At 45.5% G+C, this 15,039-nt stretch overlaps 1 protein-coding gene across 2 annotated transcripts in view; it reads right to left on the bottom strand.

Moving 5' to 3' along the window:
* Window positions 1-306: 306 nt before the first annotated feature.
* Window positions 307-15,039, bottom strand: part of LOC109915790 (kunitz-type protease inhibitor 1) — a 45,219-nt gene continuing 30,486 nt past the window's right edge. The window contains exons 3-10 of one of the 2 annotated variants that reach the window (XM_048600093.1): window positions 14,117-14,258; window positions 12,142-12,312; window positions 9,834-9,866; window positions 7,067-7,192; window positions 4,976-5,026; window positions 3,672-3,842; window positions 1,214-1,273; window positions 307-525 (exon numbers count right to left, since the gene is read on the bottom strand). In XM_048600093.1, the coding sequence (XP_048456050.1) occupies window positions 350-525; window positions 1,214-1,273; window positions 3,672-3,842; window positions 4,976-5,026; window positions 7,067-7,192; window positions 9,834-9,866; window positions 12,142-12,312; window positions 14,117-14,258 (930 nt within the window). In that variant the 3' untranslated portion in view covers window positions 307-349. Of the gene's footprint in view, window positions 526-1,213; window positions 1,274-3,671; window positions 3,843-4,975; window positions 5,027-7,066; window positions 7,193-9,833; window positions 9,870-12,141; window positions 12,313-14,116; window positions 14,259-15,039 lie in introns of both variants that reach the window. The other variant, XM_020515467.2, reaches the window with a different exon arrangement.

Below are 15,039 nucleotides of genomic sequence, written 5' to 3'. Positions count from 1 at the left end.
GGCCAACTGTGTGCTCATCATGGACCCGTGGCGTTGATTCACAGCGCAGCAAAATACTGAGGACAGTGTCACCAGGAACCCCATGGAGGAATGAAACAGCTGTTTACTCAAACAGGGCCAAATCCAGTTGGGATAATTGGGCGACCAGACCAGCACCTGTACAGACTAAACAAAACGTCTGCAAGCGCATCATTGCCACCTCAGCCAGGTGCTCAAAAGGAAACGTTATTTTATAATCTATAAACAGGAATGGGTCAGCTCATGCCCCGGCCTTGCCCTCCCCTCCCTCCCTCCCTCCCTCCCCCCTCTACCCATTGTCTTAAATGGATGATCATTGCCACTGCCTGCCTCAGACCGGTTTCGAATTCAATGCCACCAGCTTTTTTGCTTCATCCGTGGAATCGGTGGAACTGGGCAGACTCGCTTGCCGGTGGTTCTGCTTCTTCATCTTCAGCAGGTAGTAGACCACAAGGGCTAGTACCACAGCGATACAGATGGCCAGGACCACAGCAATGGCAACGCCAGCTTCAGAGACAGAGATAAGTCAGATCAGGAGGGAGGGAGAGAGAGAGAGAGAGATTCGTCACACGACGCTCTTACAATTTTTAATGCCTCTCCACTGTCACTACCTCCCTAATACCTCTCCATGCTTCATCTCTCTCCACTGTCACTCCCTTCCTAATCTATCCCACTCTCAGTGCCAGGGACCCCGGTTCAATTCCGGCCTTGGAGTTTGCACATTCTCCCAGTGTCTGCATGGGTTTCCTCTGGGTGCTCTGGTTTCCTCCCATAGTCGAAAGATGTGCAGGTCAGATAAAAAGATGATTGCCCCTGAGTGTCCAGGGACGTGCAGGCTGTCTAGGTTAGCCATGGTAAAAACCCATGCAGTATTACAGGAATGGGTGGGATGCTCATCGGAGACCCAATGGGCCAAACAGCCTTTTTATGCAATGTAGGGATTGCAGGACTCTTAATCCCTCTCCATTATTACTCTCTTCCTAATCCTTCACCCTTCTCATCGTCACTCCCTCCCTTGTCCCTCTCCATCCTTCAGCTCTCTCTCCACTGTCACTCCCTGCCAACCCTTCATCCTGCTCACCATCACTCCCTCCCTACCCTCCATACTTCCCACACTTAATCCATCCCCATTTTCGTCCTTCGCTAACTTCACTTTTAAAACCACCTTTTTACCTCCTACCCATGGAATACTCACTATTTGAAGATTTTTCCTCTTTCTGCCTTTCAAACAGGCCCCGGGAAAACACATCCTTTCCTACAAAAAAAAAGAAAGGATGAGGTGGGGGTCAGAACATCATTCCAAACAAAGTCTGATCCAGCATGAAACAAGCAGCGTGAATGATAAGATCTGAAACCTGTTCAAAATAGACACCCCTCCATACATACAGGCAGAGTTGGGATGGTTCGAAACTCCACAGCAGTTGGACGGGACGGCACATCATCCTGTTCTCTGCACGTCGAAGCAGGCAGTGCGTTCTTGCAGGGTCACCAGACCGCAGGGAGGCATAAAAACTTTTGAGTTAATCACTTTCCTGGCAATGTACTTGCAATTCAGAACAGATAGGGGTCTCGCTCGTTTTAGCTTCCAGTGCCATCAGTAAACAGCCTTTGTTTCCCAGAGAAAGTCTGTCCTTCATTGAAGAGTCACTGGTAGTAGGTTTGATGTGACTGCCCATTCAGTTCGGCTATTTCAGCAGTCAGTCAACTGTGTTTGTTTGCAGTCACATGTAGACTGGGCAGGCAAAGACAGCAAGATTTCTTCCCTAAAAGCCGTTTAATGAAGCAACTGGGTTTTGACAATAATTCAACACTTTATTCCCAAATTTCTTTTTTAAAAAAAAAATCAAATTCTTAAGTTGTTGTGGCTTTATTTGGACTTCCTGTTCCTTGGATTATTTGTACAATACGCCAATGTGATTAAACACTAATTGTGATTTTTGGATGGGGGAAATGAGCCATTCAGCCACTCCAGTCTGTTACAAATTGAGGGCTGAATGGCCTTATTCCTGTTCCCATGTTAAACTCTGCCCATTTACAAGTAACTTGTCCCACTCAAGAGCCTCAGATGAACTCAGAAAGAACAAAACTTGCAGTTATGTGGTACCTTTCTCAATTGCTGAATATCTCAAAGTACTCTGCTGCCAATGAAGTACTTTTGAAGTGTAATCTCAATTGGAATGTAGGAACAGCAATTACTTTACTTCAATTTCCCTCTGTACTGATCTGAATTTTCAGCCTGAATTGTTTGCTCAAGTTCTCTGGTATGGGTGTTGAAGCCAGGACCTTCTGATTCAGGGCCAAGAAGGCTACCCACTGAGCCACAAGGAAGACAACACTGCGGTTGAGTGATTTATCTTCTCCCTTAATTTGATACTCACAGGGCCGTGAAATTGGACTGCCTACATAGCAGTAGGCATTGGATTTACTCTGTCCAGGCTTATGAACATAGGAAATAAGGACAGAAGTAGGCCATTTGGCTCTGAGCCTGCTCTTCGATTTAATAATTGGCTGATCGGTTTGTGTCTCCAATTTCATCTACCTGCCCGTAATCCTTAATTATATTGTGTAGCAAGAATCTATCCGCCCTAAAAATATTTAATGACTCCGCCTGCAATTCCTTCCAAAGTTCTCACAGCCTCAGAAAGAAAGAAAATTCTCTGTCCTGATAGGGTGATCTCTAATTTTAAAACTGTGCCCACTAGCTCTGGACTCACTCACCAGAAGAAATAGCCTTTCCATGTTCGCCTCGTTAAGACCACCCAGGATCTTATACACTTTAATGTAGTTACCTTTTACTCTTCTAAAGTCCAGACGAAGAAGCAGCCCAGTTCATCGACTCATTTGAAAAAACCTCAGGCCCCCATATTCCTAAATCAGTCACTCCCATCGATCATACAATAGTTCCAAGTTGAACAGTGTAGAACTTTAAAAATTATTGTCCTTGTTTCCAAGTGTCTAGTTTTCACCCTGCACCCCCTTCTGTAATCTCCATGAGCATTTCCACATCTCTATGCTCTGAAGTTGTCTCCTTATAATGCTCCAACTCTGTTTAAGTCGCTCCTTAAACCCTATGTCTTTGCCCAAATTTTTTTGATTTCTTGTCCTAACATCTCCCAGTGGGTTTCAGCATCTTGATTTTGTTTGATCATGGCATTGTAAAGCACCTTTTTGTCGCAGTCAAGCTGCTACTCACACGCACATAGTTGTTGTTGTAGACTATAGGTCTCATTGAAAATGCAAACATCATTTGCTTCAAGTCAGTGCAAGCAAGAGTCCACCCACCTCACTCCCTCCTAAGGGCCAGGGTGGGGGGAGCGGGGCAGGGTGCAAACTGCCCAGAATGTGTCTTCTGAAACAGTCAAACATCTTTTGGAGATGCCACAGTCACGCAAATGTATTGAAATGAGGCTCAAGGCCCAATTTCAGGCCAGCATCAGGCCTTGAGGCTGGAGGGTATGCGATGACAGATCAGAGAGGAGGCTCCGATTTTAACTCTGCAGCATTGATTTTGTCTGATTGCAGTGATATTGCTCCATTGGGATTCTATTCTGTGGGAAGGCTTTTGCTCCACTGGGATCCAGGACGATGGTGGGGGAATAGAGATTTCTCACTGGCGCCCAGGGCAATGGTGTGGAGGCTGCACATGGTCCTACCTGTCACTCCCCTGCAGGCAGCCACACATTCCTCCACCGTTTCAAAGCGGTTCTCGTTGCCGTCACAGCCTCCGTATGTGAAGCGCTCGCAGGAGCTGGTATATGGGTTGTAGTAAAAACGGCTGAAGTCGGCCCGGCAGCGGCCAGTGATGGGTGGGTACACACAGCGAGCTGGGAGCGAGAGACAGGGACAACGTGAGTTAACTCTCCAAAAGGCAACCACCGCAACCTGCTCATTGTTCAGAGAAACTTTGATGCAAACTTAGAGAGGAGATAGAGAGCAGAGAGCAGGAGGAGGGGTCCGCGGGCAAGAAAGTGGAAGAGAAGTACAGCACGGAGTATTTGGGCCAAAGGGCCCATTACCGTGTTGTGAATCCCACCTAATCTTATGCATCATCCCACTTACAGAAATGTGTCTCTCCCTCTCACTTTCTCCCAGAGTCTGCCCTTCCAAATATATTTCAATCAGTTTTCAACTGGATATGGTTCTACAATTCCTCTGTTCAACAATGACATTTCAGCAAAACTGCGGTTATATCATTAATCTGCATGTTCTTAGTGGGCCACCCCATCAACAGCAAAGGCCTGAGTTTTACCAGCTCTCTGGGGATGAGCTGGGTGCTAGGAATGGGACCTCCAAAATGGGGAGGGAAGTTGGGGTTTAGAGCATCAGTTGCCTTCGGTTTGGGGAAGGTTGAGGAAGACACACCCACGCAAAGGCCCATTGTGTTTCTTAAGCAAACAACTAAGGCTCTCTTTCTGCATGGGAAGCTATTCTCCACCTGAATGTAAACACTGGTGGGGTCTCCCCTTTGGCTCAAAGCTTAGGTACTCCTTCATCTGGTGGAACATGCCTGCCCTCACCTCTCTGAAACCCCCATTCTCCTTGTTGGAGCCCCAGAAAACCCATGGTTGATAGCCAGATGTCCTCATCTTCCAAGTGCAGTTCCAGTGGGGACCACCTCTGCTGGTGGCACTGCTGAGCTGCCAGATGCTTGGCTGACAGCTCCCTGGTGGGGAATCAGGTGACCATCTTTTAAAAGGGATAGATCAGAAAATGCCAGTGGTGGGGACAGCCCCTGGCTTTCCCAAGTCAAGGTGCTAGACACACGCACATAATTGTTGTTGTAGACAATAGGTCTCACTGAAAATGCAAACATTATTTGCTTCAAGTCAATGCAAGCAAGAGTCCCCCCAGCTCGCTCCCTCCTAAGAGCCCAACAAATCATCATAACACTCGCCATGACAATTAAACAGCACGGGGAATCTAGTATGTACTGCACATCTAGTATTGAAAAGTTTACCTTTCTCCTTGGGGATGTCTATGTCCAGCAGTTTGTTGAATCGTTCCCTTACTGCAAAACAAATGCCAAAAGGTGAATTTGTTACAATAAACTCACTTCAACCTCTTCCTGTAGCGCTATACATGAACAGACAGCCAGGACAGAACAGAAGAAAAGCTCCTCAGGATAATGCAAGGCTGCGCTCAGTTACAACAGATAAACTGAGGCAGCAGGTTGAGACAGAACAAATGAATAAAGATACTGGGTCTTCACTTCCTGGACTGAGCACAAATCTGATCCAGAAGGGCAAATAAAAATGGAAAGGGCAGGAAGGTTTCAGGCTCAAATCCTAAGGTGAATCAACAGAAGTATCCAACTGGCTTGGAAAGAGGGCGAGGTGATGAATAAAGGACAAGAATCATCCAGACATTCTCTTGTTAATTGCAAGCTGGTGACAAACTGTGGAAGTGTGTCTGTAGTTGTTTCCTGCCTATACCTAACACAATTTGCCCATTGTGGCCCCGGTGGACAAACTGATACCTGATAGAATAGGAATGGGAGATGAAACACTGGCAGTCAAGGTCCTGTGAAGCCTCAGGGTTCACCGTCTTTCTGTGCACCAACTGCTTGCAGACCAGCCTGTGTTTGATGGATTGTCAGTGCTGTCAGATGCAAACCAGTACTGGCTCCATCTGGTGGCCGCACACCACTTTCCTCAGTAAAAAGGCACAAACCCTGAATGTGCCAGTCGACAAAGTGTTAGCCAAGTGCACATACACAGCTATTCTTGGCCCCTGGAGTTCCAATGATATTCGAAGCTGTGATGATACCAACCACAAACTCTGTGGGACCTCATTCCATCTCCACCCTGCCCTCGTGGTCATAACTCGTGTAACGGTGCTTCATGTTTCCAACCCTTCAATCAGATTACTATCACTTTCAAGCAACCTTGAAATGAAGTTGAGGGGTCCTCTAGACTGTGGGAAAGCCTATGTCATAGGTTGCCAGGTGCAGTCCCGGTGGTGACCACCTCTCCAGGTGGCACTGCTGAGCTGCCAGATCTGGCGCTTGGCCGACAGCTGTCAGGTGACCATTTTTAAACAGGGGTATACCAGAAAATGCTAGTTTTCTCGAAAGGTGGGACGAGGTTCAGACAGCATTTTTCCAATTGGAACCCAGGCTGCCCATTGTTAATCTGGTGCTTGTTATAGAGAAATTCCTCAAGCTTACTCTCGACAATCGAGTCTATTCATTTTGATGAAGACAAGAAGTGAAACTATTGGATCTGATGATGGCTGTATCTGTATTAACAATGTTTTGGAATACAGACACTTTAGCCTGTTGTCAATTCACTAGTCCCTTTGCCAGTGTCCACCAACACTATACCAATGGTCATTAATTAATCTCCTCTATGGCCTTTCCTTGGACCCAAGAGATGTGCATCTGCCATCATTGGGAACGTGTTTTTGAGCCTATTTAGCACATCTAGCTCTGCTATCTCATTCTTAAAGGTAGTGATTACACTCAGAATGTTTCTGTTTGGAGAAAATGGGCAGCTCAAGTCTTTGCTTTACAAATACTGGTCACACACAGTGTTCTCCCTTGTTTTGAAAGGCCATGCGCATCATGTCTGACTGTTCTCTTGCCTGTTGTGAGGCTGGAAGGCTTTTCTTTTGACCGTAATGCTTTTTCCTATGGCCTCACTTCAGCATTCCTATCTCATTCAAACATGTTTTCATCTCTTATCTCTGAAAGGGCTTTATTTTCCTTTTCATGCAAGCAGTTCAAGACATGTGCACACGTTGGAAACAGGAGTGGAAGCAGAATCCAAATGATAGCTGTCGAAAATGTTAGCCGATTAAAGAGGGTGAGGGCAGGGAGATGGGAATAAGTGGGCAGATCACTCAAAAAGCAGGCACAGGCACAATAGGTTCTATAGTCTCCTGTCTACAGTTCAAGGATTATGGAGAAAGAGCGAGAAAAATAGCAAGCAAAAAAAGGGCTGGCACCGACGTGATGGGCTATATCTACCGGTGACATGGATGCTCCAACCTGACCTAGAATGGAGCAGGATCATCCAAAGATTGACTACTGTCTGAAGGTTGTACTCACTGTGTTTGCAGCTGGCCTCATCTGATTTATCTTTGCAATGTGGAGTTTCATCACACTCTAGGTTGCTATCAATGCAGCAGTCATCATTGCACTTGAACTGGTTCTCATGGCAGTTCCCTGTGCATTCTGTGGAGGAATGAAAGGGCAAGAGTGAGCCAGGCAGTGTAACAGTGAGAGTCAAAAGTTCAATCACTCCTCAGTCATTGAACATCATCACTGAGGGTATAAACACATCGAAGCTGTGTCCATTTGGATGCTTCGTATCCAACGGAAAAAGCCAACATTGCTTTTTCTCCTCTCCTGCCTTACTGAACTATCCTGGTTTAACCACAATGTGCTATTAGTCCTACATTTACCCATTATTGGCTTTAATTTATACCATTTTGTTATCGTCATGCAATTTAATTTGAAGCACCTTTTCAGGAATCTCCTGTCCAGTCTTTCATTAAAATTCAGACCTCAGAGACAAGGGATCAGCTGGAGATTTCTTTCCCCAAATGGTCTCCAGTTGTTCAGCTAGTGCTTTGCACCTTAGTGTGCAGAAACACTGGAGATGTGGTTTGATCAGAGCACTTCTTGCCATGACATCCTCTGATTTACACTTGCTGACAGTTCAGCTTAGCTGACTATGCAATGCAAGTAGAATAGACATGACAGGAGAAAAACAGGCCATTCAGCCTGGTGGGTCTGTACCAGCATTTCTGCTCCATTCAAGCCTCTTCTCATCCCTTTTCATCTCACTCCCGTCCTTCCACACATACCCTTCAGTTCTTTCTCCTTAAAACTATCACAACTATTCCTGATGGCAGTGAGTTCCACATTTTTACCATTCCCTGGGTAGGGAGGTTTCTGCTAAACTTATCATTGTCTTCAGGAGTGAGCACAATTCTTGGCTTGTTCCGTCCCACAAAGTGAGAACATCTTCTCCACGTCTGCCTCATCAACTCACTAATTAAAGACCTTGATTTGGTCACCTCTCAGTCCTCTGTCTTCCAAAGAGTGAGCACCTGATTGTTCATTCATCTCCATCTGACATAACCTCTCAGTTCTGGGATCAAACCTTGTCTATTTTTATTTTTATTTTTACAACTTCTGTAGTGTCTTTACATTACTCTCATTACATCTGAAATTGGGCACTCTGGTGTTCCAGTTGTGATCTAACTAAGAATTTGATATTCTCTTCTGCTTTATGTAGAAATCCCTTCAGAGACAAATCTTATAAAATTGTACCTGAGCCATTTGTTACTTTGATCAGATATTTTGAGGGTCAGCTTGACAGAGATTCTTTTAACTTCATTCTCCATTGTACAATATGGTCAATAGCTCTCCTTTCCAAGGTGTGGTATTTCTTAACAGGAGCACTCCACTCTGTACTCACCTCATTCTTATAGAATCATAGAATCCCTACAATGTGGAAGCAGGCTATTTGGCCCATCAAGTCCACACTAACCCTTGAAGTGCATCCCACCCAGACCCACCGCCACCCCACCACCATCCCTGTAGCCGTTGCCTAATCTACCTAGCCTGCACATCCCTGTATACTACGGGTAATACAGTACAGGCAGCCAATCAACCTGACCTGCACATCTTTGGACTGTGGGAGGAAGCCGGAGCACCCGGAGGAAACCCACGCAGACACAGGGAGAATGCGCAAACTCCACACAGACAGTCGTCCGAGGGTGGGAGCGAACCCGGGTCCCTGGTGCTGTGAGGCAGCAGTGCTAACCACTGAGCCACCATGCCATTCCCTGACTCTGACCCGACTCCTCTCATGAGGGACTGTTTCCCACTCTACAGCTAAGGCCTCACTACTTCATCTGAATCGCTTTTCCCACATATCCCTCGCTAATAGATTTTTGGGACATCATTGCCTCGTGGATCATCGGGAAAGATGGTTAGTCAGGAACCTTGCCTCCTGATTCTACACTGATTATAGTCTACCGTATTATGACAATGCAAATCATCCTCCTGCTAAACAGTTCCACTATTTTGCATGGAATGGAAACAAAATAAATAATCGACATTGTAGATTCACATTTATAAGCTGAATCTCAGCTCCAATTGATATCCGTAGTCTCCAGAAGAACAATCATCAGTTCCCCAGGCTCCAATTTGTCCAACTGCAGCAAAAGCACACTACAATTTAAGCAATCCCAACTAAAACCATTTTTTTTTGATGCTGAGTCACAGAATGAGCTATTGGGGTCTGAAGGAACATTATAAAAGGAAGAGGATAATCTTTGTGACAACTGCTTGGAATTTGAATTGATGAAATTATGCCCTGTTACCAGTCACAGTGGGGGTTCCTAGGAGAGAGACTGGCTAATGAAGGATGTTCCATACTTAGAAAGAAATAAAAGCAGCATTTTAAAAGCGTTACCTGTGACTTTGGAATTATTGCTTTATAAAAGCCTTCTCTGTCACTCAGTGTTGTACCTGATGGAGCATTGAACAGTCAGAGACTTAGTCTTTCATTAACCTGACGCTTGGTCTATCTTGGATAAAATCTACCTGGTAGATCTCATAGAAGGGCTGGAGAGTTCTCCCCCCAGTCTTGGGCAATATTTCTCCTAGCTGGTCTTTTGCCTCAGCTCTGCTTTGGGAAAATTGTTGTTGCAAATTTCTTACTCTACAACAATGCTGACACTTGTTTGCCTTTGAAGGACTTTGCGACTTCCTGAAGAAGTGAAAAGAATTACAAAAGTGCAAGTTCTTTTCTTAGTGTGAGCAATTGGGAAGAGGTCATATACATGGAAGTGGAACTCACGTGGCAAGCCTGATCTGCCTGAAGACTTTTTGTCTGCTGGAAGAAAGAACAATGAACAGTTAGTACCTTTATGATGATCCCAGCTGATTCATAGAATCCCTACAGTGTGGAAACAGGCCCTTCAGCCCAACAAGTCCACACCGCCCATCACAGCATCCCACACAGATCCATCCCCCTATAACCCGCCCAATCTACGCATCCCTCTACACTATGGCAATTTAGCATGGCCAATCCACCTATTCTGCACATCTTTGGACCATGGGAGGAAAACGGAGCACCCGGAGGAAACCCACACAGACACGGGGAGAATGTGCAAACTCCACACAGACAGTTGCCAGAGGGTGGATTCGAACCTGGATCCCTGGTGCTGTGAGGCAGCAGTGCTAACCACTGAGCCACCGTGCTATTGGAGAAGTCTGATCCCACCCCGAAAATCAGCTTTGATATGTCATATTTTCTCCATTTTATTCAGCATGGCGGTCTTTCAATCAAATAAACACAAAGTTACAGATTTACCTTTAGCAATAAAACTAATGTCTACCCAAGCGAAAGAAAAGGAAGATAAAACAAACCAAGATACTTACATAGAACATGATTTGGAAGATTTCAAAATGAACGGCTAAGCATAGTTGTATCTATTCCAACACAAACACTTTACGATACTCCCAAAGCACGGGCACAAAAAGTGGCTTGGCAGCAAAGCTACTGATCCAGCTGGTCAGGTCCTAAAAGATATAGCTGCTAGACTGGGTCTGCGGCAGGTGGCGAGGGAACCAAAGAGAGAAAGATATTGATCTTGTTGTTACCAATCCAGGGCAGTATTGGTAAGAGTGACCACCACACAGTCCTTGTGGAGACAAAGTCCCGCCTTCACATTAAGAATATCTGCCATTGTGTTGTGTGGCACTATTACCGTGCTAAACGGGACAGACTTCAAACAGATCCAGCAACTCAGGACTGAGCGTCCATGAGGCGCTGTGGGCCATCAACAGCAGCAGAATTGTACTCCAGCACAATCTGCCACCTCACAGCCCGGTATATCCCCCACTCAACCATGACAATCAAGCCAGGGGATCAACACTGGTTCAATAGAGAGTGTAGGAGGGTATGCCAGGAGCAGCACTAGGCATAGATAAAAATGAGGTGTCAATCAGGAGCATCTACAAAACAGGACTACTTACACGCCAAACAGCATAAGCAGCAAGTGACAGACAGAGCTAAGTGATCCCACAACCAATGGGTCAGATCTAAGTGCTGCAGTACTGCCACATCCAGTCGTGAATGGTGGTGGACAATTGAATAACTCACTGGAGGAGGTGGTTCCACAAATATCCCCATCCTCAATGATGGAAGGGCCCAGGATATCAGCGCAAAAAATAAGGCTGAAGCTTTCGCAACGATCTTCAGCTAGAAGTTGTGTCAGCCAAGGTACTCATAGACGTGTTGAGTGGAACATCCATGTCAGCCTCGTCCTGTAGTCTCCAGCATTACAGATACCAGCCTTCAGCCAATTTGATGTATTCCATGTGCTATCAAGAAATGGTTGGAGGCACTGGATAATGTAAACATTATGGGTCCTCACAACATTCCAGAAATAGTACTGAAGACCCAGGCTCCTACTGAAGGCCTCAGTATTGTGCCTGTCTGTCTGCCTCTGTCTGTATGGGCGGTGGCGGTGGTGGGCGGGGGTGGGTGTTGGGGTAAGAGAGGTGTGGGGTAGAATCTCTGGTTAGACACATTCTTGGCGTATTCCAATCAAGTGAGCTGGCTATATTATCTAGAGGCAGCCTTAACGGGCATCAGGAAATATTGCACCAGCTCCAGAACAAGGTTTGCCTGGTACACATTCTGAACCTAACACACGAGATGTCTCAGGCCAGTACTGACAATGCTGACTTGGTGCAGGTCCAATGCATAATCTATTCTGAAGGAGAGTCATTCCAGACTCCAAACCATTAACTCTGTGGGACATCATAGCTACCACCTCACCCTGCTCATCAATGCAGCCTTCCACATCTAGCCTTCCACATCTATCATACCTTGAAATCACTCTCCCCAGCTGAGGTGAAGCAGCATGGGCTGGTCGATGTCTCCCACTTGGGGACCAAGCTCATGCCAACTGGCTAAACTGGCATGGGCCTGTAACAAAGTGTGGGGCCAGGCTGGTATGCATGGCGAGTTGGATGGGATGTTGAAAGGGGTGCAGCCTACGTAAAATTGTATTCCCAATTTAGCTGTCAGGACTCGTGCAGGATTCTGGGTGCTCAGGTGTCGCTTCACTCAACCTTTGCCAACTTTGCCCACTGACCTTTGACACCGCTGCACGCCTGCTTGCATTCTGTCTCGCCCACAAAGTTGTTCTTGTTGCCCTTGCAGCCACCGTAGGTGAAGGGCTCGCAGCTCCCCTTGTTGGCTTCGTAGTGCCAGCGAGGAAAGGACCCTCGGCAAGGCCCCACCTTCTTGTCTGCTTTACAGTATTCTAGAAGAAAGGGGGGAAACAGCAGAGGTCAATACTGATGGATGAATCACCATTGGGGGGGGGGGGGGAAGGGAGGTGGGAGGTGGTATTACAAAGAAACTGCATTGTAGAAACAGGCCATTCAGTCCATTTAATTAACACCAGCCTCGACAATCCCAACAGCCTCATCCCTCCCACCGGGATATTGGGCAGGGTACAATATAGCGAAGAATTTTTTTTTAAAAAATGTGTAACAATTGGTAACAACCTGGAACCCACTGCCCAAGTAAAAATAATCATTGATTTCCAAAAGGAATCAGATGGGCGCTCAAAAGACATTGACTTGCAGGGCTCTGGGAACAAGCGATGGCAATGGGATTCACCGATTGTTCGGCAAGGAGCTGGCATGGATTTAATGGGCCAAATGACCTCCTTACATGCTGTAAATAACTTTGCATTTTCCTACTTTATTTTACCCCATTCACATATCGTCTAGTCCTTTCTCCCTTGTGTTTTTTTTGCTCTCTTCAAGTAACTTGTGGGGTGCGTGCTCCACATTCACACCTCTCTCTGACCAAATATGTTTGCTTTGAATTCATCATTAGATTTATTGACTGTCTTAGGATTATGTAGAACCTGACAGAAACAGATCAACCAATCGATATTTATGCTTCACTGGGGCCTCCCTCTCCTTGTCTGAATCTAGCATTAGAACAACGTATTCCCTTTCTCCCTGACATCCTGGTCTCATTTCCCTAAATGCATCGATGTTATTCCCTTCAATCTCTGCCTGTGGTAGACAGTTCCACATTCTCACGACTCTCTGGGTGAAATGGTTTTCTCCCAGTTCCCTATCAGTGACTGTTTTATATTGACAACCGCCAGTTTTGCTATTTGCCCACAAGAAGCATTCTCCCACGCTATCAAAACCTTTCTTAATTTTAAAAAATGCTGATCAGGTCATCTTGTAGCCTTCAGTTTCAAGAAAAGAACAGCCAGCCTGTCAATTCTTTTCTGATATTTATACTCAAACATTTCTCTTGTAACTTATCTGTGTATCGTCTCTATTAGTTCTGCGTCCTTTCTAAAAAATGGTGAGCAGGGACTACATGAAGAGTTCTTACATGAGGTCTAATCAATGTTAGATGCAGGTTTAACATAATTTTCCTTCTTTTCAATTCAGTTGTTGAAAAAAATAAAACCAAATGCTCTATAAAAACCGAAAGAACTGTGGATGCTGTAAATCAGGAACAAAAACAAAGTTGCTGGGAGGAAGTTCTGAGGAAGGGTCACCTGACCCAAAACGTTAACTCTGTTTTTTCCTTCAAAGATGCTGCCAGACCTGCTGGGCTTTCCCAGCAACTTTGTTTTTAAACCCAATGCTTTGTTTCTTTTAATTCTAAAGTCTTGCTACCTGCAATGCAGCCTTTAGTGACTGGCATATTGGTATTCTTACATTTATGAGTCCAGGTTTTGACCTGCGACTGCAATATGGAAATAGAATCACTCTGCCTTTCATTTTGAGCACCTATTTTAAACATCTCTATCAGGTTGCCTCTCAACTTCTTTTAGAGAAAACAACCCCAGCCTGTTCATTCCTTCCCGAAACATCTAACCACTTCCTTTTCGTATCATTCTTTTGAATCACAATTTGCATATCAACACTATCTTTTCATAGTCAGAGTCCAGATCTTTGCCCTGTAATCCTAGCACGATCTAAACGTCGCTCTGTACATGGTTCAAATATAAATTCTTCGCTTTTCCATTGTGAGCAGGATCAGTGGGCAGGAGTGAATAAATTCCATTTTGACGCGCACGCACTCACCCTCTGATTGTTCAGGAGAGAGGACGGTGATGGACATATCGTCAGTGGTCTTCTGGCCAGCAGTGTCTGTGACAGTCAGTTGAAAGACATACTGTCCCACCTTCAAGTTAGACACCAGCTGCTCATCCTGATGTTCAGTTTTCTGAGGAGAGAGAACAGAGCAAACTTTCACGCATCCTTCCAGACTCCAAGAACTTTGCCTTCAGCAGCAACGTCAGTGATGCCCAGTTTTTGGAAAGTGAGTCAGGCGTTAGCTGCTGCTGCTAAAGCAGTGGTTACCATGGACACTTCATCTCGAAAAGGACAATCTCCCTCCCTGTGATCAGGAACAAGAGTAGGCTACACTGTTCCACAGACACCCCTTCCCACCACTCTTGGCTTTTCCCCGTTCAATAAAAATCTTCGGATTACTCCACATTCTCTACCTCAGCCCAAAGAAAAAACCCTTTCACCCCTTGCCGAGCGAAAATCTATATTCCACTGCTTTAAAAATATCCACAGATTCTGCTTCCACCAAACTTTGAGGAAGAGAGTTCCGAAGATGTTTTAAGGTGAGGGGGGAAAGATTTAAAAGGAACCTAAGGGGCAACTTTTTCATGCAGAGGGTGGTACATCTATGGAATGAGCCGCCAGAGGAAGTGGCGAAGGCTGGTACAATTATAACATTTAAAAGATTAAAACAAATTAAAAAATTAAAACAATGTTTCTTGGACGCGTATATGAGTAGGAAGGGTTTAGAGGGGTGTGGGCCAAATGCTGGCAATTGGGACTAGATTTATTTAGGATATTTGGTCGGCGCGGAAATGTTGGACCGAAGGGTCTGTTTCCATGCTATATATTTTTATGGCTCCAAAAGCTTTCTCCTCATCTCTGTCCTAAATGTTTGGCTCTTATTTTTAAACAGTGGTCCCTAGTTCTAGCCC

This window comes from Rhincodon typus, chromosome 8 (assembly GCF_021869965.1).
Source record: "Rhincodon typus isolate 14 chromosome 8, sRhiTyp1.1, whole genome shotgun sequence".
NCBI classification, from domain to species: domain Eukaryota; kingdom Metazoa; phylum Chordata; class Chondrichthyes; order Orectolobiformes; family Rhincodontidae; genus Rhincodon; species Rhincodon typus.
The sequence above is the reverse complement of the archived record's forward strand: the minus strand, read 5'-3'. Positions and strand labels throughout refer to the sequence as shown.